Source organism: Pithys albifrons, chromosome 2 (assembly GCF_047495875.1).
Source record: "Pithys albifrons albifrons isolate INPA30051 chromosome 2, PitAlb_v1, whole genome shotgun sequence".
NCBI classification, from domain to species: Eukaryota; Metazoa; Chordata; class Aves; order Passeriformes; family Thamnophilidae; genus Pithys; species Pithys albifrons.
In genome coordinates this window covers 6,861,308-6,888,303 of record NC_092459.1, presented here as the reverse complement: position 1 = coordinate 6,888,303, position 26,996 = coordinate 6,861,308, and the positions used below count along the sequence as shown (strand labels likewise).

The 26,996-nt window shown below is 35.6% G+C and overlaps 1 protein-coding gene across 1 annotated transcript in view; it reads right to left on the bottom strand.

The window, feature by feature from the left end:
• Positions 1-21,224, bottom strand: part of APOB (apolipoprotein B) — a 37,181-nt gene extending 15,957 nt beyond the window's left edge. The window contains 23 exon segments of the mRNA XM_071548276.1: positions 223-410; positions 534-709; positions 1,967-2,177; positions 2,743-2,864; positions 3,085-3,267; positions 3,796-4,007; positions 5,187-5,354; positions 6,071-6,262; positions 6,527-6,703; positions 7,251-7,488; positions 7,814-8,025; positions 9,467-9,613; positions 9,737-9,854; positions 10,047-10,274; positions 11,274-11,493; positions 12,215-12,300; positions 13,072-13,196; positions 14,183-14,338; positions 14,523-14,676; positions 15,698-15,843; positions 16,670-16,785; positions 19,482-19,520; positions 21,099-21,224. Of these exon segments, the coding sequence (XP_071404377.1) occupies positions 223-410; positions 534-709; positions 1,967-2,177; positions 2,743-2,864; positions 3,085-3,267; positions 3,796-4,007; positions 5,187-5,354; positions 6,071-6,262; positions 6,527-6,703; positions 7,251-7,488; positions 7,814-8,025; positions 9,467-9,613; positions 9,737-9,854; positions 10,047-10,274; positions 11,274-11,493; positions 12,215-12,300; positions 13,072-13,196; positions 14,183-14,338; positions 14,523-14,676; positions 15,698-15,843; positions 16,670-16,785; positions 19,482-19,520; positions 21,099-21,156 (3,672 nt within the window). The 5' untranslated portion in view covers positions 21,157-21,224.
• Between the last annotated feature and the right edge of the window lie 5,772 nt (positions 21,225-26,996).

Here is a 26,996-nt window from a genome sequence, read left to right as displayed (position 1 = left end):
AATAACAAAGTTTAGGACTCCCCAGTAAAACTATCCAGAAGTCATTGTAACTATCCATATACTGATCCTTAGGCATCTGATAAAGTCACTGGTTCAATCTAAGTTTGAAATGTACAGCTTATTCAGGCTGATGAGTGCTTTTACAAGGCTTCCATGGGGGAGGCAAGAATTCATCAGGGCTATGTGATGGAGCTGTAATATCTACTGTAGGTTGAACCATACCACAAGAAACTGTGACAGGATATGTCGCAGTGTCATATCTGTATGAGCCACTTTCCGATCCAGCAGTGCATTGGTGTGCTTCTCGAAAGTTTTGGGATAGTCTGAAAAGTCAACTGGGAAGCCAGACGACAATTTTCCCACAACAGCAGAGGCATCTGAATTCCACTCTAGCTCAACTTTCTCAGAATCTGAAAATCATGAATTTAAAAGGATAAAATCAACAGTATGCTATTTAGAGATTTACAAGAAACTAATGCAAAAATATGTTTAAATTTGTAGGTTGTATATGTGGATCATGTTTTTGCCCCTACCATATCTGAGAAGAACTCTTTTTGAAATTGAGTTTCCATGAATTGTTGCAGCTGAGCTGATTTGAAGATATGCTTTTTTTGGTGAATAATTAACCAATGCTTCACTTCTAAGTTCAGTTTGCAGGCGAGGAATAGAAATGGTGCCTCTTAATGTTGCCTCTTCCATTCCAGCATATCTGTGAAAGAAAAAAGTAAATGTGAATAAAAATATTTCACTGTACTTTTTAACTTATGTTTCAGGAGCAATTTCAGTCCTTAAATCTATAGCAATGGCATAATAGGTGTTATAACAAATTAGATTGAATCACACTTGTAAACTGTTCCAGTTCAATGGATGTTTTCAGCTTCTGCTAGTTAATTTGGAAAACCTGTGGTAAACTATTGTAATGCTGCTGTGCAGATACACAATAACGACTCTGAGTTAATTTCATAAGGCCGAATAGGATGGAAATATGTACCTGTCCTGGTAATGTTGTACCAGAATGAAATTCTGAACTCCTTACTCAAGCTGAATTCTCTACTAAGGATACAGATCATGGCCAAGAATTGCACAAAAACAAAACACTTAACAAAATATATTATGCCACTGGGCTTCATTTTCCTTTATTCATATTTATTTTATATCTTTGTAACTTTGTTGACTTGAGCAAACTTCTAATATTATGTTAGTGCAAATGAAAGGGAATTGAGGTCCCTGACATCTGTCCAATGCTCCCGCTGATTTCAGAGGCAATTCTGCAGGAACAGCAAAGACAAAGACTCCCCGGGGCACCATCAAGATCACAGAATTCCATGGAAGATTGAGGTTTATTAAAGAATGTGATCAGCCCATTTCACTATGGGCTTGTGAGGCAGACAATTTTAGAAACCCTGGCAGGCTGAACATTTTTGTCAGCTCCCCTGTAGATGTTCCCGGAAATATTCTCATCGAGAAGCGTGGGAATTTTTAAAGGAAGCTCTCAGTTATTTTTGGTTTTGTTTCTTATTGAGTGCCATTAGATTTCTTCATGGGGAGATGTAATAACTTTTTTTAGAGCCAAACACATCCAGTAAAAGATAATACCTCTCTAAACAAATCTTGCCTTGTTTATATGCTTGGATATAACACCTGCAATAACACCAGTGCAATGCATTCTTGTACTCACATGTGTGCAAAAATGGAAGTACTAGCTCAAGAAACCTGTATTACAAGTTGTATATATACATATAGTAGGAAATATCAGTTGATGTATCATATGTATGTATTTGACGTATTAGAAATAAAACACTTCAAAGTTTTTTAAAGGTGATTTAATAACAAGCTTATATGTTTCTCTATTTGAGAAATTTCTTCAAAATGGGATAAAATTTCCCCACATTTTCTACATTCAATAAAACCTTAAGTTATCTTATTCAAAGGTAGCTGTAAAATTCTAAATGGTTTCTTGAGTTACCTTATCTGGCCAGTAAGAGTAACTTCAGAAACCTTCTTGTTGTTAAAGTCTAAGACAAAGGCATATGCTTTCTTCCCAGGAATGGATTCATCAGTAATTCTGAGGTTTGTACCAAAGTCAACATCAACATCGGGAATGTGGACATCACTGGTCAAAACCTTTCTTTCTCTGTTGTACCTGAAGGTCAATGTGGCCTCATGCTGATTTACACCTGGAAAATATAATGTATTTTGGTTATTCACAACTATGGAATCTGTTTAGACTTTTCTTAAAAGGAGAATAAAAAAGGTCCAGCCTGAAATTATAACGTGTTAAAGATCGAAAACAACATTTCATGCATCTGAATCAGAAACTGGCTCAAATTTTTTCTCTCATCTTCTAAACATATGATCTACTAACCCTATCACTTATCCTATTATTTAAATGGTCCTACAGATGGTTTGTATGCTTTACTTCCATATTTCATCAGAAACAGCATTTTTCTCTTGCTTATATGGAACCATTAGCATCTTCACTTCCTTGCTTCCATTCAATAACTTCACACTTCTATTTAAATTATGCAAAACCCAAAATCAGCCCTTCACCAGGAAAATCTGCCACTGAGATTGCATACATGTAAGGAAATAGAGTTAATGTGTTGGCCTGTTCGGATGTGAAAATGTATTCCATTTTATACTGTAAAAATTCTATTATGATTTATTAATAAAAATCTCTTTCCTATTAAATGACACAGTTCAAAACTGAGCTTAACCATATTGTTTTTTCCAGACTTTTACCTTCTGCTTGGACAGCAAACTTTAAGGTGTCTATCAGGTCATTTCCCTCTCTCTGCAGGTCATAGTTTGCACTTGCAGAGTATTCCTTGACTTCCCCTGTTGACACTATTTCAGCTTCAAATCTAAAGGAAAAAAGACATTTCCTGTGAATAACTACTTTGTCCATGATCACAAACAGAAGAAATCACACAGTTCTCAACAGCTTTCTGAGCTGCTGTTGCTAGTTTGTTTTCAAAGATTTCAAAAGGTGAGCTTTATGTGAGAGAGTACTATAGACAATAAGCCCTAGAAAGGAAGAGTAGTTAGCACAAAATAAACATAGTTCAAGTTGATATGACTTACCTGGATTCTCCAGTCAAGGGAAAATATGGAGCTGACTCTGTGGCAGTGGCATTAGAGTACAGTAATTTGGTGCAGAAATTTAGACCAGGAATGAAAGGCTTGCAAGAAGTCAAGGATTCTTGGCTCTCAGTCAGAGGTGGAATCTCTTCAGTTTTGGCTGAAGACACCAAATGCAGCGTATTGCTGGAACATAAAAGTCAGTCATTTATTCCCAGGGCAGGTGCTCAAACATTTTCCTCTTAAGTTTATTTCTGAATAAAACTCACTTATTACTGTAGGGGCTGAATTAAACAACATTTGGTGGTTAAATGATCACGTGGTTTATCAAGTATTATTGATAATTATAATTCTGTGTATGGAGCCATTTGCCCTCTCTAAAATTAGTGTAAGTATTCCATTTAAATTCAACCTAAAATGAGTATTGTTATTACAATAATTTTATGTGAACCCCTCCCAAAATTATAGAAATCATAGGTCTTGTATAGAATTTCAAAAATGATCACAAATTAAATAATCTGTAAGCCATGACTCCAGGTCATCGTTTATCTGGGCTATTTGCTGATCTTATAAAAGAAGTTATCCCAGTTTTACAACATTTGGGATTTTTCTGAGTTGAAAATTTCTCCATGGTTACCCTAGACTTTATATTCCACCAATAAAAGCCAAGAAGGAAAAGCATAGACTTGAACATTCTCATTCAATTCTCATTACCTGATACTGAGGAGCTTTACTGGTGTCTTTGGAGAAGGAATGCTGAATTTCAGTTGTCCAGCTTTTACACTAACATGTGCTTCAATTCCAGATTCATGAAATATATTAGAATTCATCTCCACACCACTTCTGGCAAATTCAGGCATGTTTATTCCCAGGTGTGTTACAAACTCAACTGCTGCTGAAGGTTTAGCAATGAGATCTGCTTGCATCTATTTAATAAAAAAAAAAAAGGGGTATTTAATTGTCCAATACAGTTCTTGCTGGTTATACAAAAACCCCCAAAATACACTTGATAATCTAGAGGTAAATTGTCTATAATTGATTTTGTTATTCAAAAAATCTGATTCCCAAACCACATAATCAGAGTGACCACATAAGTGGTAACTGCAATGTAATGAATACAGGAAGATGGCAATGCCAAGTAACCTTACCTACTTCAATGTAAAAATACTCATACTTCAGAAAGATTTTGTACTTGGAGCTACTTGCATGAAATTTTAAATCTGAAGACATGAGAGTTTTCCATTGGGGAAAAAAAATAGCAATTTTCAAAAACAATGAGCAAACTATTTGACAAAAAAGAAATGGATTCAAGATTTGAATTTCTGTAAACACAAACCAGCTTATTTTCAAGCTTTTGCTTTGGTTATATTAAGAAGGAACAGCATGCAAAATTGTGGAAAAAATTCCAAAGATATTTAAAGGGCAACCACTACTAATTCTCAGGACTTTTTTTTAACATTATTTAAATCTTAGACATGGTGGAAAACTGAAAGTTTAGATGAACTGAAATTACTATGGAATATTTTATGAAATATTGACTAAATTAGAGAAAAATAATTATTAGAACTGTAAAAAAGAAAGGAAATACTTAATTTTTAAAAATTTTAATCAGATAATTAATTTTGTGCCTTATGCTCTTTCATTGTTACAATTTTACTTTCAGGTAAAAAATGTTTCCCTTGACTCAATTTTCAACATTTCTTTTAACTGATAATCACATTTTCCCTTTTGAATTTGCCACAAAAATAGGTTTTGTTAACTTTTTGGCTTGAACAGCAAATTCACAAAGTGTAGTTTTCTACAATTGTCATTTGAGTGCAAGGAGAGATAAATAAACAAATTAAAAGGATTATTTTTGAAAGAGGGATTGAAATACTTTGAATTAATAAATTTTATTATGTATCATACTTAATTTATACCCATTACTTCTTATTTTAATCTAAATGTCATCCACAAATTAACCAAAGACCACTAATGAGGGGGGTTTTTTATATATCAGGAACATTTTGTAATCTTTAAAGTTTTTCTGGTGTTACAGTTTTACCCATAAATGAGATTGTAGATAATTAGGAGCAGAAAAAATACGGACGGCTCTTGAGACTTACGCTTTTCTGATGAAGCTTCATAGCTACTCTGGCCCCAGGTGTGGCTATTCCAGACAAGGCAAACTTCAGTTGCAAACCTGCTCCAGTGGGAAGCTCAAACTCATTGTCCATGAATATGTAGTGGACGAATAAATCCCTGTCAACACCTTTGGAGATGGCTTGTGCAACCTGTGAATCAAACAAGGAAAGGAACGCTAATGACTAAACACTTTGGAATATGAACATTTTTGTACTTTAATCATGGAATGCTTGCGACTCTATAATAAAAAAGAAGTTAATTTCAAATGGAGTAGAGAATCTAAATTCTACGGATTCCTTGCTTCAAAAATGTACTAAAGACTCATTGGCAAAATCTATAAACAAATACCAGATTTTTTTACCTGCCTTGATACACACAGATTGTCTACCTTAATATACATATATAAAGATGAATTGGTTTAGATACCATGTAATTTTCTGGTTTCCCCTAAGTCAGTGACAAAGCATATTTTTACTTCAATGAAAGAAGAGTTTTACCAAATATTCCTAAACTGTACTACACCTCTTCTCTTTTTAACATGACAAAGATGAATTGTTAAATATTAACATACATTTTCATAATTAAATATTTATTAGTATAACTTAATGGCCAGTACTAAGATTTTGGGGATTTGTTCCAGTAGATATTTTAGTAATTAAATAAGATCTGAACTTTCCCTTGTTTCATCCTCTCACCAGTTTGTTATTGAGGACTATTGAGACTAAAGGTGGATATTTTATTTTAAATAATATTATTTTCATGCTGGCATGAAAAATATTTGCATAATAGTTAAATATGATCTAAATCTTAAAAAAATCTGGTAGGAAAAAAGTCAATAATGCACATTGGTGCGTCAGAAACATACCATTTCAGGAACAGTCTGAAGAGTTTTTACACTCTTTAAAATCATGCTTCCCAGCAATTTGAAATCATTGAGTTTCATGTAGCCAAGTTCTTCTCCCAGGATTCTCAGATAGGCTCTTCCTTCAGGAGCTTCTTTGTTGCTCAATTCTTTTATCAGTTTTTCAATGTTAAGTATTATACCTTTCATGATATCCTGAAAAGTCAGTCAGAAAGCATCAAAAGAAATTTGTAACAAATCCATAAGATCATATATCTAGAACAGTTACTTAGTGAATGTCAGGTAATCTGTACATGCTTTTATAGATTTGTCTCCAGGGAAAGACCTCTCCCAAATACCATTAAGAAAACATATTGTTAAATAGCAATGAGGCCAATATAGAAAAAAAAGAGGTAAATTAGAGGTAAAAAGAGGTAAATAGGAATTCTGAGCTGCACAGAAAATGTTTTCAAGCTGTACCTGATCCTGCTTGCCATCCTGAGAGTAACCAAAATAGTCAAAAAGGGCCTTGGAAACCTGCTCTGGTACTTTGCCTTCAACCCAGTACAAGGCCTTGGTTGCAGTGTCTGGGAAAAATCCCTTCTCTCCAAACAATGCTTCCAGTGTTGGTTCAAATCCCTTTCCATCCAAGCCAAGCTAAAATGAACAGGAAGGACAAGTCATAACTGAGTTCACCCCACTTCTTTGGAACTTTCCAACAAACAGAATTTCTGGGAAACAAACAATGCCTTTTAGTTGTATCCTACAAGTCTATGACGTTTAAGGGAAGATACTGAATACTATGTCTTATAATTCATTATATCTCTGTGGTGACGTTCAACTGAAAACCCACATACAGGCTGTATCTCACTCACAATCTACTGTGAGTACTTCAGTGTGCCTGTAATGATTCATTAGCATGAAGTCAATTAGTTACAGATGGGTTCATTTTACCCTAGTTGAGTACTTTAATAACTTCAGCAGGGTTGTCCATCCAGTCACTGGCAAGTGACATCACATAACGGATGGCTTGCTCTAAAGCCCATTGAGATCAAATCAAAGTCCCCTTGTAAACATAGTGATCCTTAGATTTCTCCCAAAGTTTGTAAAAACAATACATTATTCACAGAAGGTTTTTATAAGGAAACAGAAATGACAAAGAAAACAGCAGAATACTATCAAACGTTTTTGATAATTTTAGTACCTCAAAAATATCGCTTGGGTGAAAACCATACACTTGCAAGGTGGTTTTCAGCATGGTTTCTTTTGGAACATAGCTGGTTGGGTCAAATACCACATTTGCTTCTACTTTGGCAGAGATGGGGTCAATTCCAGGTACAGAAACTGTCTTGGAAATTTGATAATTTTGTGAGAATTTTCTGAAATCTTTGGCTGTTGGAACCTCATTTCCTTCCAGAGCTTCTTCAACTTGGCTTTTTAGACTAGGGACAAAGATAGCAATTGAAATATGATTAGTATATATTCCAAGCCCTCATTAAGTCTTAGTATTTTATGTCACTTGCAGACATACATACAGCTGAGGTGATGACAAAAGGCTAGCTCTTTCCATATTAACAACAAACAGCTTAAGGAAAAGACTATCATCTGGCACTGCTCTGACAAAGTTATCGTTTACTCAGCTGACATGCTTGTTCAAATAAGCAAAACAACCCCAGCAAAAACTTCATGGCTAGATAGCAACCACTGCAGTTATGGTCAGAACTTCATTTTTCCTAAGGGATCAAGATACAACTAAATTTTACTTACCCTTCAATGCCTATTTCTTCAGAGTCTAGGATGTTAGCAATGTGTGAGGCAACAAAGCTTTTCACTTGCTCATTTTTCTCCTTTGTGAGGATTCTCAATATCTTTGCAAGATCACTTGGGGAAGGATTTTTCATCACTACGAGATAGGCTGCTAGACGTTTGTCTGTAGGGGTATCTGGTTCTTGGAATACTTTGAGAAGTGCTGAACGGTCCTATATAAATAGAGAAAGGTTTACAATGAAGAACTGGCTCATAGGTGACATTGCTAAACCCATTGGGGAATATGTAGGCTGAAATAATTTTCAGAATTCAATTTTTTTCAGGACTACATACATATTTCTGTACCTTATTTGTATAAAAATCCAAAATAGTTTCGTTGAAGCTATTTTGAAAAACTAGAAAATATAGAAATTATGGCTTTATTAAAACTGATTTTCATAGAAACAGAGAATCATAGAATGGTTTGGGCTGAAGGGACCTTAAAGATCATCCACTTCCTACACTCCTGTCATGGGCAGGGACACCTTCCACTAGACCAGGCTGCTCAAAGCCCCACCCAACTTGGCCTTGAACACTTCCAGGGATTGGACATTCACAACTTCTCTAGGAAACTTGTTTCAGAGCCTCGCCATTCTCATAGTAATCCTTCTTAATATGCAACCTAAACCCACCCTCTGTCAGTCTGAAGCCATTAGGCCTTTTTCTGTCATTAAATACTCTTGCAAATAGACTCTCTTATCCTTTATTTTCTTATATTTTTAAATCTTTTGAGTTGGTTGGTTGGTTTGGCTTTTTCAATAATTTTGGTTTTTTTTTTTTCTATTTTTATCCTTTATTTTCTTATCCTATACATGGCAGGTTAATTTTTTCTTTAGGATACTAAGTTTTTATTGTTGGGAATCAGAAGTGTTGTCTGCAAATAAATTGTCAAAATTTCTAAAAAAGATCACTCAGTTTAGGAAAAGAAGGTGATCAAAGTCTTCTGTTGCAGGAAAATTAAAAACATAGTTTAAAAATAAGTAATAATGAAAAAAAATACTTTAAGCTGATTCTGAGAATGTAAACTTCAGCTGTTTCCAGGCTCCCAGACTTTTAAGCCTTGTCTAGCAACAAGAGTATGTCTCTTAGAATAAATTTTGTTGATGTTGAAACTGTCTCACTATAGTGAGCTGAAGTGCTCTGTATAATGACACCCATTTTGGGGGATGCTGTAGTGTCACTATAATGCAAACATAAATCTAAGCACTTCTATCAACAATGACATTAAAATACCAGTATAAAATAGGGACCTGAATTTTTAACTAGTTAAATACATTTAAATCTGGAGTAATTAATTAGTTAACACCATATTTGAATAAGCAGATCTTCATTTAAGACACTAACAGGAACAGATCTAAACTTCCTATTTAAACTGAGACTATCCATACAAAGCAACTGCATCTCAAAAGAGCAACACCTACTAAGTCAGAAGACTGAAGAACTTCTCAGATCTATATGTGTATGGAAACTACTTAAAGGCATTCTGAAAAAGCTGGAGGCAGCTAAAAGGGAGCTAGCAGAAATAATTGGAATGTTTTTGCATATTCAGTAACTCCTGCGAACAGTCAAGGTGAACTGAGGACAATTTTTGCTGGTTCTTGTGACCCAATTTACCTCTTCAGTAATTGTCATTTTCCTGAAAGCCTGGATGGCTGCTTTCTGAACTGAAGGTGATGCAGCTTCATTTCTGATACATGTCTTCAGGACAGATTTCACACTGGGTTTAGCTTTCTCCATTACTGCACCCATGTTTCCAATAGCCTGTCAGTCATGAAAACACAGAAAGATGATAAACATTTTTTTTCTCCACCAAGAGAAGCAGAGTATTATATGCACAACAATTTAAAGTAATGGCCTATATAAGGAAAGAAGGAAATAAAATACCCGAAGTGTGAGGTATGTGAGTTCATCTTCCCCAGAACAATCAGTGCCAAGCAGTGATGTCACAAACTCTGCAACATCTGTAATTTCCTCTGTCACAACCCTTTTCACATTGTAGAACCTAAAGATTTATAAAAACACATCAGAAACAAAAGGCAAAAGTAGGAAATGTCTGTCTTTTATTCCTAAAGAGCAAATTCATGAGAACAACAAAAAAAAAAAATCCTCAAAAGATGAGCACTCTTAGGGCTTACTCTAAGCATTGTAACCTTGAGGTTATTTCATACCATAATTGTGTGCTGCCATTACTTACTCAGTAACAGAGTGACTCAAGCCATAAAAAGAAGCTCTGCTTGGCTGATACTGGGCCATGTTAAGAATTTCCCGTATTCTCTGCGGAGTCGGAGAAGGCAATAGTCCCAGGGTATATGTGACCAGGTCTGCCACAAGAGGATTCACATTTCCAGTTCTCAGGATTTGAAGGACTGCACTGTAGCACTCTGGAGTGCCACACTGGGTCAGGGCCTGAACGGTGATGGAGCTGAAGGGAGCAGAGATGATTTTGCTTAATTAATTCCCTGTTTGTAGTTATTGCTGAAAGTTGACTGTTTGAAACAGACATTTGACATGTTTATTAAGGGTTTCTAATATAAATGACATATTCTTATGTGTGACTGGAAGCAAACCATGTGATTGCTTATAAATAAGAAGCTTCTTAATTTTACAAGTTATAATAGTAGCACAATTAAAAAAGAACAACAAGAAAGTATTAACAAAATCATAATTACACAGATATATCTCTTTTCTTCTTCACAACAGATGTTTCCACAGCTTTAAATATTATAATCTAATATGTTGAACCAGACTGAGGCTCTAGTTCCTCTGCAGACTGAGGAATTAAAGTCTGTATAAACTGACTCAAGTCCAGCTTGGACAGAAGGGTAGGGGTGGGTAGTGGAGGACAGGGTCAGACCAAAGACTAGCGGTCTTCCATGTCTCCCAAAGTCTCACATTCAGAACTGTGTTCTTTGCTATAAGTCAGATTTGGGATTTTGGAAGTACAGCCACTGTCCTTGAGCTAAACTGCATGAAAGATCTTTGGCTACAATAATTATCCACAGGATTGCTCCTGACACACACACTTGAGGTGGGGAGAAAAACCCTCTATGGGGCTGTGTTATACCCCAGTTTGGCTTCTCCAGTAAGTTTGGAAGATTTGATGGAGGAATGATATAAACAATATTAGTTCTTTATAGAATTCTAAAACTTTCAGATCTATTTGAATGCTTATCCTTACTCATATATTTAATGTTCAAGTTCCAATTAACAGCTGAGCATTTCTGATGAAAAAATGTAAAATCCACAGGTTTTATTTACTCTTCTTTATTTCTTTCTCTGCATAATTCTGATGATATTTGTCTATCTATTTCTATTATATTTTTATCTATTTCTATCTTTTCTTTCAGCAAATCCACTATAGAATAGTTTTGCCATGGCGTTGTCACTTGGTGTACTTGCACAATGCACAGCTCTAACATACCTTGAGGTTTCCATCATCTTTGGTACAAGAGAGCCAAGAGTGCTGTTATGTAAACTTCTAAGCCCAGAAACAAATTTGTAAAAGAGTCTTGCTCTCAGCTGGTTCTGCTGGGAGGCTGTAAGTTTCTGCAGTTCCTGAAGGGTTTTCAGCACAGCATCGCCCTGCCTGGGGAATTTGGCATCTGTACTTTCCAGTGCAAGTCCCTTCTCTTCCAGCTCACCTATCAATTAAAAAAAAATTGCATCCTTTATGTCTTTATCAGGAAGCTATGCCAATTTTTATCTTCTTCTTACATTTGGTATAAATACAAAGTCTGATGATTATTCTATATGATAACTATTGAACAGCTGAACATTTACAAAAATAATAGAGTGGAATTTAAATACAATACCCCAAAGTTGGATATTTGCATAAATTGTTTTCCATTTTCATGAAGATGATTCCTTAACACCTTTTTTATTAGCATAGTTAGCTTTTTCAGCTTTTAATGACTATTTATTAGGAGAAATATGTTATGACTTGGAAGACCAAAAGTATATTTCAGAACAAAATCTATGGTAATAATGCATTGCTTATATTTGGCAGCTGAAGCTAAAATTTGCAAAAAAAATTATGAGTGGCTAAAATGGGTTCATTGCACTTATTTCCAATAAGAGATTAAAATTACTTTTCAAGGAAATTACACTTTTTAATTATTAAGAATAATTGAAAAACTAAAATTAAAACACAAGAATATTTCAAATTAGCATAGTTTTTAAAAGGCTCCGGTTTTTCCATTTTTTACTCAGCCTTTTTCCTTACTAAATCGATCCAATTTCATTAAAAATTATGGATGGATTTGGGTCCCTCAAGGGCATCTTTAATTAATTCACCGCTTAAAAAATTGTCTCTGTATTTATATTTTGTTCCTGCAATTGTATAATAGTGAACTGCAGCTCTACCTCCATCAAAATTTTTGTTATTGATCTTCGGGGTATCTTCAAGCCTCAGGGTCTGGTTGACCTCTGTCATCACACCATAGCGATTTCTAGGAAACAAAGGAAAATTCACTGCTTTAGTTGAGACTAACTACCCTTGAGAAGTATTGACATGTCTCCTGCCTTCTTAAAAACAAAATGTATATTTGAGGATGAAGTCAGGGCAGAATGTGCTACATCACCATTCAAAAGGAATATTTATAATGATGCCGTGAATGACCCTTCCCCCCAAAAACAGGACTCCGAGCCATGTTAGTGTAGGGTAAGATAAAAAGTAAAGGTCCTTTAATATCACAGGGCCTACAGCCCACAGGAATACAGGATGACATGCATGTGTCCCAGTTCTTGTTTCCATGGCTTTTATCATAAGATCCCTCCAATCATTGCTTTACACATTTCTCAGTTCAGCCCCAGTCCCACCCCTGGTCCAACCCCTGGAATTGGGCCTGGGGTCGTCAAGACCCTCTGTCTTCATCAACTCTTCTTCCTTGGACACACAAAGGTCTCTTGGAGCTCATCCAATTCTGGCTTTTGGGTCACTCTGACCCGTGTTTATGTTTCAGTCTGTAGGCCTTCTGATGTCCTTCAGCTCTTTACCTTGGAAAGGAGTCTAAAGAAGATTAATTAACTAAAGGAATTTGAGCTCCCTGTTCTGGGACAGGGGTAGTGATAGAAAGGCATTAAACTTAAACTGTTAGAAATATTAACCCTCTAAAAATCTACAACTACTGTGTTCCTAAAATCTACAAAATGTGAAAATCAGAACAAAAACTCCTTTGGCATCAACAACAAAGGATAATGATAAATAGTGAGCAACCTACTTGTATGAGGAAGGCAGAAACAGGTGTTTTTCACTGCAGACAGCATCTCTTATATGCCTTTTCTTTGCATCAATGTTGTAATGACAGAACTGAGTGCTCTTTAGAAGGGTAGATAGTGGGGTGTTCTGTAAAATAAATATTGTGGCAGTTATTTTACTGAGTAGAATAGGAAACTATCATAAAGGTTGACACAGTTTTACTGGAATATTAACAGTTACAGCATATTGGAAACAAAGGTGCATAAGTAGAGTCATTCCCACACAACGACAGAAATGCACCAGTAACAATCTTTAGTCTTAAGTCTCTTCACAGGCAAAAATCCCACCAAAATTTTTCCTCAGGGCCTTGTTGGGGTGTTTGGGTTAGTAGTTACTTCATGTTTGATCCTCTGTTGCCTACAACAAAGGACTCCTTCATAAAACGGATTTGTAGTTTTTGGAGTAGTTCATTCCCCTTGTCACAACTGATGCTCTTTATAATTTCACTCATATAAATTTTAAAGACTTCTACAACAAGCTGTAGAAGTGTCAGAAATTATAAAATGTGTTTTCAGTGTTATATGAAATGCTATTTTTTTAAAGTTAAGATACTCTACAGCACAGATGACATTATAACACACAGAAACGTGCCAATATCCATGCAAGCAATTGAATTTGATTATTGGTTTTTTAAAAGGTAGATAAAACAGTATGTCTAACCACTTACTTCAGGACATTTAAAGGCCTCTTCCCTTGCACATCACACACAATTTAGGGTTTTGGTAGACTATATGTTTTACTTAAAATTAGAATTTTGAACATTCTGACTCACAAAACTAAAAATTTGGCTATGACCTGATAGGTTATTGTGTAATCAGTAGTACTAATTCCACCTATGAAAAGCTCTCATTTAAAAAAGAAAAAACCAAACAACAAAACACAAAGAGAACAGGAAAGAGGGTAATTATACTCTCTCTCTGCATGTTTTTTTTTTTTTCTCTATTGGCTGCCAATGAAACCACAGTCTGATCTAATGGAAGGGTGCAGAAAAGCTATTTAAGATTTTAGAAAATATAAATAAATATAAAACTTAGTCATTGTAGTATCATATAATTTTTAAATTGTATACTTACTAGTCCCTTTACAATGGCAATAGGGCTGACATGATCTCTGATGGGACTGAAGTTGTCACAGCCTTTCAGGTACCTGGTAATTGAAATATCTTCTGCTACATTTCCTTTTCTGGACTTGAATTCAACTTCACTGTCACACTTTCCATATACAGTGTCCTGGAAAGAAGAAAGAAATCAGCATCTCTGTTCATGCTTTCAAATATATTCTGATCTAGTTAAAAGGCACCTGTTCTGATCTGAATTTACAGGCCTTTAGAAAATGATATTCAGGAGTAACTCTACTATGTGAGCTTTCTTCCATTTGTTAAGGAAATAAAGTGAATGCTTTCCAAATACCTACCATTGAAATTGTTTTTACATTTTCTACTGTTTCTGTGGGAACAAGGAGAGCTGAGATGATCCCTCTCTTGAGATTCAGTACATTCAGAGGCTCATCCTTCTCAGAATACAGCTTGACCTTTGTTCCATCCTGAATGCTGAATTTTAGCTCATGCCTGGCACCCAAAAAAACCAATATTAGTATGAAATGTTAAAGACACAGAGTGAAGAATACAGTATGAATATACTGCTGGACTACAGATAGAGCATCATGTTGACCTTGGTCTATCATTATTTACTATTCACTGCTGTCACTATTTGGAAGTATTACTATTAAAGCAGCAAAATTCTAACCAAGGACATTCTGATATCACCAGGTTACATCAGCTGAGGACAAGCAAATACCAAGAGCAATGGGTGGAAGTTAGAATTGCATAAATTCAGAGATGAGGTAAGTAAATTTCTAGAATGAGGTAATTATTAACTACTGCAATAGTCTACAAAATGATGGGAAGATTCTCTACTAGCCGCAGTTTTTAAATAAAATCTCGATAGTTTCCTGAAAAACATATTTTAACATTGTTTCAGGTTGGTTTGAGATCTATGGCCTGTGAAACAAAATGTTACTGAGGCACTGAAACAAGAATGAAAGTGCGTGACTAAAATATGCACTGACAAGCACTAGAGACTGGTTGGGTTGAGGGAACAGTAGCAATCAGTTATGAAAGCAGATAAACAGGGACAAGATAAGGCTGCATAGCTCATTAAAGACTGGGATTGGAAATCTGGACTTCAGTCTCAAATGCCTTTCTATTGCACAGTCTACACCATGTCAGCAAAGGAAAATTATCTTAAACTGGCTGCATTTGAGAATGTGCTTACAAGAAGGAACATTACACTTGCAATAATCTTTTGGGTCACTGCACAACAGTTTCCTAATGTAGGTGACAGAAATGAAAAAAAAATGTTAAAGGTAAAAATTCTATATGTAAAAAAACCTTCCTTACAAGCAATTGATAACTGTGGCATGTTAACTACAAATTGTATCAGGGAGAGTTTTGCTGTGGAACCAGCTTATAAATATACCATATTATTATGAAATATGATCTATGCCTAGAAATACATTGGGCAGGCTGCAACATTGCAGCCTGTTCCATTTAATGGTCACAGCTATTGATGATAATGGATATTGCTTACCTGGACATGGCATTTGCAAAGTCCTCAGAGTTCTTGGACTTTTTCAGAATAGCCCTTCCCTCAGAGTCAACACCAAATGTCTCCCTCAGGGAGCAATGCATTGTCCTCAGGATGAAGTGACAGATCTGTGGTACCTCCAGTTCAACCTGAAAACACAAATATGTTTATCTTTTTTTCATTATCATGTTTTCCAAGATCATTTATTCAGTTACCACTTTGAAAATTCCTTGGGTTTTGTAAAGTGTCAGGATTCCTCTGCTAGCATCTGTTCCAAAGTGCTCTAAGCAGCTTAAGGTAACTTGAGAGAGAAGACATGAGGGTGGGTATTTGCTTGGTAAACAAGCAACTTAGCTTCTGAGAATTTAGAATATTAGAACTGCATGAAAACTTGAGCCATTGCAACACTTATCAATGTTTAGACTCTATTAGAACAGTGTGTGCTGAATAAAAAATATATTTTCCCAATTACTCAATTTCGGGGAAAAAAAAACAAAAAACCAAAACCAAACACTATCATGAGAAGAAAGTTTTGGGCAAGATGAAGGGACATTGAGTAGTTTAATGGCTTATGGGACCTTTTACTGCCTTGACTATTACCATCAACAGGCTATCATGGGGTCTTCATGGCATCAATGAGCTCCTGTAACTCAACTTCTAGAATTGTTTGTTGGACATTGCTAGATTCAGCCTGGGAGTTAAGGAAAACCAAATTGCCAGGTCTTAATCCTCTCTCTTGTAAAAGTACAGCCAGATCAGGGTTGAAATGCACTGGCACAGTGGTATGAAGGGCTTCTATCATCCTCGGTACCTTCTGTCTAGGATAGGGAGGGCTTAGTCTTTATGACTCTCAGTATGTGCCTTTCAAAAGAATGGCCTTGTTTAGAAAAACATTGGAGGATGCTCCCCAGCTGCCAGCTCCCTTGTTGTTCAGTATACAGACCCCATCAGTTGTATTTACTCCTCTTTGCCCACCTTGCATGTGATCTTTGAACCACTTCGGGAATCTGCTGTTCCTGTGATCCCACTTGACGTTTCTGCTTCATATGAGTAAACATATTTTCTGAGGGGTTTAAATCTGGTTGCATCTTCTGCAATTGGGAAAACAAGAGTGATTTTATGACTTGGGTAGGATATGCATATGAAATCTTTACAATACATGCATGCTTAGTGTTGTGTAAATAAAATGAATGCCACAGACAAAGGAAACATGAAGACCCACCCTTGCACTATTTCCTTTACAGAATATCTTTCAGTCAGAGAAGTGATGCCTTCACATCACCTGGATTATTTCTGAAGCATAAGACAAAACTTGTGGGGGTAGCATAAGTTTTGGGGTCCACTGCTCTTTTTGATGGGATTTGTCAATATAACCCCATCTATCCTTCAAATCATGCCCCATTAAAGCAAATGACAAAAAAAGGAGATACCTTAAGGTTTGCAACTGTTATTAAAAGTTACTCTATTGCTCCTAAATTAAGCCAATCAAATGGTAGTTTTCAAATTGGTAATAAAATGATTTATTTCAGCTCAGATTTTTCCATCATAATGAAAATGCAAGGACCTGCTTTACCAATCACATGACTGAGACTGAAAACAAAGAAACGCAGAAAGGGACAGAACACCAGAACTAGCCTTCCTCAATACCATTTCACTTGAATCTACAGGGGATCTTTCTGCCCCAGACTCTCCTGAAATATAATCTATTCTAATTCACTTATTAGATTAGAAAAAAAAATACTAGAGTAGATAATTTTTCATGGAGGTAAACTTTAGCTATATGAAGATCATCTAGAAAAAGGGAAAAGTACTAAATTATATAAGGCAAGAGGGAATATTTGAAGTGTATTTCTATTTCTAGCAAAGAAAGCTCCAAAACCTAATTCCTCAAAGGAATGAATTTCACCTGTGTTTAATATCTCCCTGTTGCTGTGAGAGGCAACTCATCTGTAATTTTAAATTCTACAAGCAGGAATGAACATGGTAATGGAGACATAAAGAAAAAAATAATCTCTCTGTCAAATACAGGGATATAAGATATTATTTTGGTATCTGGAATGCATAACAGAGGCCAAACAATGTCTGGTCACAATCCACTCCCACTATAAATGCAGGCATTGTTTTAAACTAAATGATGATCAGGCACTTTAAGTGTGTGTGTTGGAACAGTTTAGGTCACTCTGAAATAAAAATTGCTGTTCCCTCAGTTTAGGCTGAGCAACGCACTGGTTCTATGAGGCTGTTGTGATACTGAGTGAAAACCATTTTCCTAAATTGTTCCTCTGTGGTTATTTATGACTGTCTGACCTTATTAGAGTCCTGATCTATTTTACAGGAAAAAAAAAAGGTAATGCCAGTGTAAACCCAAATGCCCACCATTACAACTGATTTTGCCTGCCTACACCTGCATGAATGCAGCTTACTCCTCTTCTCTTATAAAATATTTGTCATGTCAGAAGCCAATGGCAATGTTACCTTGCCCTTTATGTCACAGATTTTCATACTTCAAGGAGAGAATAAAACAATACTATAAATCTTTTATTTCCTCATTGAACTATCACTGTTATAACCACTACATACTTTAAAAGTATTTTAGCTGAGATCACTTTCACACGATTGCTAAACAGAATTATTATAATTAATACTAGCTATCACACAGTAATCAACACCTTAAAAAAACTGAAAACTTAAATAAATTATGTATTTAACCCTAAAATTAACTTCTGCTAAAAAATTTAATACTATCCCTGTCACTTTTGACTATTCTGGAAAATAAATTATGTATTTAACCCTAAAATTAACTTCTGCTAAAAAATTTAATACTATCCTTGTCACTTTTGACTATTCTGGAAAATAAGTGTATACTCCCAGAGAATTTTACAACACCAGTATCTACCATGCTAAAGCAAAAGGCTAATTATTGCTTCGTACCCTGCTTTTAAACAGAAATAATTAAAAATGAATAGGGAAATAATAAGATTAAAAATGAAAATACTAAATAATTTATTGGATCAAAAATAGACAAGTAATTGGCAATGAAGCTCAGCAGTGTCTGAGTTGGTTCAGGCATCTGAAGTAACCCGATTGCCTGGAGATGGTGCTAAAGCACCCAACAAGGAAAAAAAACTCTCAAAGACAAAGAACAAAACAAGTCATTCAGTACTTTGACCCTGTGGTCGAACATTATGTATCTAACCAAGCAGTCAGGGCCAGTCAGAGTTCATTACAAAGACAGGGCATAAAGTCAGCATTTCCTGAGTCTTGGCTTGTTTAAAGAAATTGCTGTCCTTGCTGACAGAGTTGATGATTTATTCTACAGATATTTAGTCAGATACCCAAGTGCAATTCTATGGGCTTAGCAGCCACTGTGAAGGGTAAATAAAATGTGAGATTCAGTCCACAGTAAAGTGTAATGTACATAACCACATTGTTAAAGCTTCACTTTTGCTAAATAGATACTTCTAGATTAAAGAATTTGCACCTGACAATCAAGAAATAAATAAATAAACACACACCCCCCCCAAAAGAAAAAAAAAATAGAAAGTTCAGAAACTCATTCTCATCTTCTCTGATCTTGGGGAACTAAAAATTATTAGAACCAATCCTAATGGATAATTGAATATTTAAAATAAAGGGCAATAAGTACTTCAGAGTATTGCCATCGCTTTAATTTCAGTTATTTCAGAAGAAGAGATGAGGAAGAGTCAGGCTTTGAAAGATGTATTCATTTAAAATAGTGATATAAGATAATAAAAGCAAATGCAAAAAATGCAAAAAAATCAGTTACTTGAACATCCTGGATTGCCGCTTTCAGGTGTTTCTTCTTCTGTAAAAAAACCCCAAGAAGATGATTAAAAGCTGGAAAAGGGGTTTATAGGTATAAAACAGGGCTATGAATATATAAATGTAAATAGTACATTTTCATTATAAGCTTTTTCATTCATACCAACTTCTGATGGTGTCTGAAACACTGATGTAAATAATAAAGCTACTCTTAACATTGGCAGTACTCAGTCAAATCTAAAGGGAGTTACAAGCAGTTGCCTTGATATAGTGAACTAAACCCCCAGAACAGGATCTTTAATCACTGAATCAAATTATTTGGATTTAAACTGAGAAGGATTTAAATTTTTTACAAGCCCTATATTATGTAAAATAGACAGTTCATAAGGGATGGGAACAAAATGTAGAGGTAGATAGATTAAATATACTATATATCACAGCTTACTTTTAAATTTTAGTCTCCTTGAGCACAAAAAAATGGCATCTACATAGATAATGGCTATACTTTGGTTTTTGTACATTTCAAAAAGGATAACTTTGAAATTTAATTCTCTGATATTAAATCTTTTCTGAATACTGAGAGTTAATTCTTTGGAGGAAAAATTTATTCAAGTTAATAAGAATTGTTTGTTCCAATAACTTTGAGGTGTTTTCCATATGACCCTATTTAAACCAAAATAGAATTTATTTAAACCTTGCAAATTTGCTGCATTCATTAGGTGCTATGTAATTCTTTAGAATATCATACATAAAAGCCAGCATTTTTCTCTACGCACTTTCCAGGTTTTCATTCTGGGAATTCTAAGGTAGACCACTCTATAGAAACAGACTGTCAAATTAATCACAGTAGTACAAATAGCAACAGAAATATTACCAGTACTATTTAAATAGCATTAATAACATTATTAATAATCTATAAAACCAAGGTTTATTGCATAACAATAAATTTTCATAACATCAGTCAACAACAGAATATTAGTTCAACAAAGATGTATTTATGATTAATTAGATCTGCATATTAAACCAGACCTGCATAATTTGCCCAGACTCACTTTTCTCCTTAAGCTCCCTGAACCCTTAAGTAACACTCCAGTGTTGTATTCTAATAAGTAATTTCTTGGAAAGTAAGGATAGCTCACAATCCATAGTACTATATTGATCTCAGCCATCTTTTCTCATCTTAGGAAAAAAACCCTCTACTAATCTACTTCTTTTACTACTTTTAGTACACAAAACTCTATGTTAAATACCAGCATTGCCTGCCAAATACAATCTGCTTTACTGCTGTCTTCACATATGTCACAAAATAGGTTAGCAACAGCTGGGCTCAGTTTGCATGGTATCTCCAAGCTGCAGTATCTCCAAGGAGAACCTTACAGAAAAATGCCTTACAAGTTGGAAAATAAGTTAAATCTGTTCCAAAGATACCAGGCATCATTCGTGACTTTTTCTGCATGGGGATCATGATTATCCATTCCTGTGAAGGGATGATATCTGTGCCACACTGAACTTTTCTAATTCTATAACCCAAACTCCTGTTGATTTTTTTGCAATATTGTTGTTTAAATGGGTTCATAAATAAAGCAGGGAAAAGCACTAACATAAAGGGCAGTGTACTTACGTGTGAGCACACCACTGCTGAGCAGCAGGGAGAGCAGCAAGAGCTGCACAGGGCCCATGGTGAGCCCTGAAACCTCTTGCTGCTCTTTCTTTTCCTCTTTGTCCTTCCCTCTTCAAGTCTTCCCAACTGCCTCAGAGAGAGAATGAGCCTTTTGACTTGGACCTCCATTTATATAGTCTGTAGCAAGCAGCTGAGTCAAACAGTTTAGAAAGCTCAGAGCAAATTGCCAAAGGTCCAAAGGTGAGAGTCCCAGATCCTCACTGCACTCCACACAATGCTCTGCTTTGGTTACTGGGAGTCACTGAATCATTGAGGTAGGAAAAAAACCCTCTGAGATCATCCAGCTAACCTCCAGTAAACTGGGAATTCTCCAGTTAGCCAAGCTGCACATAAACGATTGAAAGTGTCCCAGTGAGCACTTCTGCTAGGTCCCCATCCTTACTCCTCTGAGAATCAAAAACCCTATAATTTCATGAACTCTATGATTTTGGGATGATTCAAAACACCCCTAACACACAGGACTGTCCCACTGCCTCTCTCTCCTTGCCTGTCCCTTCTGAAGAGTTTACAGCCACCCACTATGATGCACCAGGTGTTCAAGTCATCCCACCATGTTCCTGTTATGGCAGTTATACCATAGTTTTCCTGCTTTCCATTGGCTTCCAGCTCCTGTTGTCCATGCCGTGTGCACTGGTGTAGATGCACTTTACTTGTGCTACTGGTCCTGCCACCTTTTGAGGAGAAAACTCTAATTCCTACGTGACCATTCTCAGGTGCATTGTTTGTTTCTAACACATCAAGAGCTCTTGTGCCTTTGGTGCCACAAAAGCAGATCTCCATCCCCTACCTCCACTGAGATGGCAGACCAAAGGACCTTGGTAGGACACTGTCCCTCAAAATCTGGCATGCTGGCCCCAGGCTTATCTGGAGGCAGAAGACTGAGCATGTACTGGAGATGTCACTCTTCCAGTTCACTGGTTTTTTTTTTCTTTAACAGCATTTTCAAAGAGAAATCCCTCAGCTACAGACTCTAACAATGTACAAATAAATTTATCACATCTACAAAAGAATTATTACAATGCATAAATTAGAGATGGAAGAAATTATCACTTCAGCATGCTTTAATATAGATGTTGAGACTTTTAAGGGTATGAGTACTTCAGAAAATGACCGTATTTTGCACTTGCAGTCAGGAGAATGAGGGGCTTTTTTTTCCTTTGTGCCAAAATTTGTGATATATTTTTCCTAAAAAAAATATTTTTACTTCCAGTATTCAGGTAAATCAGGTCATGTCCATGTTGAAAGTAAGCTCTGTATAGTTCTTTTATTTCCTTATTTTTGTATTCATTTCTTTTGTTTGCTACTAATACTAGCAAAAATATGAAAAAAGACAATAAATTTTATCTGAAGAAGATAAACCTATAAAGATAAACTTGATTAAAACATAAACAAAAACATCTTTTTTATGGATATGTATATTGTTAAAAAGACGGGGTTTATGTTATGAGAAATTCTAGTAGTTTGAATTCTTTCTCTATTCATACCTATCAAAATTAAATGCATAAAAAAAAGACTATGGTAATAGCTAAGAACATTTTGTTCAGTAAATTTGATTTCCATATATCTGATCAAAAAGAAATGTTTTGACATTCACAAATTAAAATATTTTCACTTAGCTTGTGGAATCAAAAATCAAATTTTAGCTTAGCTAAGCATTAATTTCTTTAACCTAGCAATGTTACCATTTTACCATAATCATTGGTGGTTCTCTTTAAAGTCTCATATTTCTTCATACTCTTGGACTTAATAGCTGGCTTATGTTTTCCAGGATGCAGTGTGATCATCAGCTAAGTAAATGATAAGCATTGATGTATGGTGGGATGTACTTTCCAATAAGGGTGGTATCTTCCTTGTGATCAGGATCTCTTTTCTGATGACATTAACAGGAGTATGTAATTTCAGAGAGATTTCTTGCAAAACTTTCTTTTGTGAATTCAACAGTGTTGGAGGCACCAGGAAGAAAGTATTTCTTTGACTTATCATTTCAGTTTCTGTCCTTGCCTTATACCAGTCACAGATACAATAAAGCAATAAGAGATTATTATTTTTTACTTCCAGAAAGCAACATTGTTTTTTGTTTACCTTTGTGTCCACAGCAGCTTCAATATGCACAGTGATAAGTAACAAAAATTTTCCTTTGTAGTATGAGTCTAATAAAGAGGCTGTAGAGATATAACTTTGCCAATAGTATTTGATAATTTTCTGCATTCAAACATAAAGGTTTTAGCTATTTCTTAAAATCTATTTATTTGTGCACTGCACATAAATAGAGCTCTCAAGTGCCCAGCATTCAGAGGTGGCTATTTCCCTGTTTTGCCTCTGTTTTTTCACTTCCTTCAAGGGGTTATTTGGGCTGAAGTTGAACCTGACTATATTAATATCACATTGTGAGACTATAAAAAGATTAGAAAAATTATGACTCAGCTCCTAAGTGCGCAGGTAACATGAGCGCACCAATCTACAGTGACAGGCTTACACTGCTGTATTACACAGAGTCCTGGTGTTGGCTGGGATAGAGTTAATTTTCTTTTTAGTGACTGGTACAGTGCTGTGTTTTGGATTTAGTATGAGAATACTGTTGACAACACATTGAAGTTTTGGTTTTTCTAAATAGTGTTTACCATAAGTCAAGGATTTTCAATTTCCTGTGCTCTGACATTGAGGAGGAGCTTAAAATTTGTTTCTAAACCATATTGTTCATTAGCACTTTATTGTTTGAAAAGTCTTAGTTGTAGTTCTGCTCAAATTCGGAGTGTAGAACAAACAACAATTTTTTTAATCAAACTCTGTCTGCAGACTTCACATTTTTCCACAGCTGCACAGAGAAATCTGCATCAAATCCTGTGACTGAAACTGATCATATTCCTTGCTACACTTGTCTTTTAAAAGAGGGACTACTTTTGTCTTTTAGTCTGCTTGATGATACTGAATTTACTTTTTCTTTCACCGGAGACTGGGAAGATGTTTTGTCAGTACTGTTAAGAGAGGTTGTTGCATGGTTTTATGATAAGATCTTCTTCAACTAACTCATTTAGATACTTTTTTAAGTTTTGCATCTGATTTTCATTCAATGACTTTTGCAGGACAACAAAAGAGACAGTTCATGGAGGCCATTTTGGTTGGTACTAAGTTACTTATATTCCAAAAAATCCTTTTGTCTTTTTTTCTGTCCTCTCCCTTCTCTTTTTCTTTCTTCTCTCCTTCCCTCCTTCCTTTCTTCCTTTCACCTTCCCTTCTCTTTTTCTTCCTCTTTCTTATTTTCTTTATTTCTAAGAAATAAACTCACAATCTGACATTCATATTTTTCTAATGACTCATTCAGAAAGAGGCTCAGCACTTCTGGTTGTCTGGGAGTTCCTTGGAAACATTGGTCTTAGTCTTCCGCTGTGTTTCCCAGATCAGTGTCATCTGTTTAGGTCTTAGAATGTCCCTCATCAGAGAAAAATGGTTGTATTTTCTGGTCAAACACCTATGGTGCTAAGTATAACCCAATGGCCATCGGGGGAGACTGTCTCCCAAAGGAGGTGTTGGAGGTGCATAAACATACCTTCTGTTTGTCTAAGAACCACTGCCAGAAGCCTGCTGAGGCATCAACAGTAGAAAAATATTTGGTATAAACCATCTCCTCCAGAATTTCTCTCCTTGTAGGTAGTGGAAAATGTTTCCTTTTTACATATTTATTTAGTTCTTTTGAGTATATTCCTGGGCAAAGGGTCTGTCTTCTTTTAGCACTAACAAGAAAATGTACTGATTCTGTTGAACCTTTTATTCATACTCTCCTTTCTAAGTATGAAACCTTCTCAGTTCCCTCATTTTGTCTTGTCCTTAGGCAAAGAAATATATTTTTCAGCTGTGGTAGGTTGGATCTCTAAATTAAGTTTTGAATTTTGTGGTGAGATTCTTACAAAGATATTGCAAACCTCTACTTTATTCTTCCTCATCAACAAGCTGACATGGTAAAGTGCTTGAGATATTTCTAAACCAATATTTTTTCTTTTCTTCTTTCTTGTTTGTCTACACTTTCTATTCAAATGCTTGCTTTTAAGCTTACCACTGGAAGACTCATCTTGTGCTGTATTTATAATAACTGTTTCTGTTACAGATGTTGAGTGCATCTGTGAAAAAGATAAGGCTAAGATATAACCCATTTACTTTCACAATGACAATCTGGGGATTCTTGTAGAAAAATTACATGCTGCTGTTCTAGTAACTTCCACTGAACCAGTGGCATTTTGTCATCCTTTCTGTCCATGTTGTAATCTGTCAGGATTGCCTGCCCTGCCAAAATATTTTATTCTAGTCAAGAGTCATGACATGAGGAGTTCAGTGAACCATGTTTTTTGAGACTTCCAGCTTGAAACTCTGTGCACCTTTTTGCTTCATCTTTCCCATGGTTACAACCCTTCATCATCTTCATACTGCTAGAGCTCATGCTGTCTCTACAGGCTTTCATGTACACAGGATGCCATCTCTGCCTGAAAAGTTCCAACTGCTTTCTCAAAATTAATTTGCACCACCACTGTGCTTTCTATGATGCTTTCCTCATCTCCGCATCTGGCTACTTCTCAGAAACTGAATTTGTTTTCCAGACTTACAAGTTGAATTCATCAAAAGAGAAACAGTTTCTTTTTCTTTTCTTTTCTCTACTCTTTTCTTTCTTTTCTTCTTTCTTTCTTTCTTTCTTTCTTTCTTTCTTTCTTTCTTTCTTTCTTTCTTTCTTTCTTTCTTTCTTTCTTTCTTTCTTTCTTTCTTTCTTTCTTTCTTTCTTTCTTTCTTTCTTTCTTTCTTTCTTTCTTTCTTTCTTTCTCTCTTTCTTTCTCTCTTTTCTTTCCTTTCTCTCTCTTTTTCTTTTAAAATCTTTATCTGTCACATATTAATTTTCTACACAATAACATGTTCCTCAAAGAAGCACACTACAATGAAATACTTTGTCTTCTGCCCTTAAATTAAATGTAAGATTTGAATGTAGGAATTATCATTTATAGAACTACTGGCTTGCTGTTTCTCTTTTTGCTGGCTTCTGCTGCTCAGAAATACACTGAGGAATAATGTTTAAATATTTTCAATTTTTTTGGGGAGCCCATTTTTTCCGCCACTCTGAGCAGTTCATTTTTCTTTCTGCTTTTGAGAGCTGTTCAATAATCACTCAAAGTGAGAGAGTCTGACACGTCGCCTTCACTCTCTCTGAGCTGATCCATCAATTTGATACATCAGTTTTAAGTGATATTGTGCAACACAAATTTATACACAAATTATATGGAATTTTACTGGATCATTCCTGAGTCTTTTTAAGGCACTATTCTCCTTAGAGAGGGGGAAAAGATCCATCTTCATTTTAGCAACAGGGAATAAAACCACAGACTAACTTGCCTTGCAGAGCATAGGAAACCCTCACTGCTAGTTTTCTGTTAATGTTAGATAATAGGTACTGTGGAAGGTGCCCCCTGTGACACACCAGATGCTTGAAGGCCACTAGGAAATCTCTGTGGACTAAGCTCACACATGACAGTTAGAAAAACAGGTTTGCAATGTCTCATCTGAGGAGGACAGATATCTATATATACCTTTTTACTTTTACGGTGCTGATGCCATATAATGAAGAAAGAAAAATGACTCAATACTTTTGAATGATGTTACCAGAAACGAAACCAAAACTTATGAAGCCACAGGAATGATAGAAGATATGGCTGTCAGGTGGGGACTGAACTTTAATCTACATATTGACCAGGTTATAAATCTCATTAATGGATGATGAATTGCACCTGTTAGGCTTGAGGCTTTGAAAAGTTAGAAAGAAAGGGGACATGCCCTTCACCTTATTGGTACTGACATCAAAGG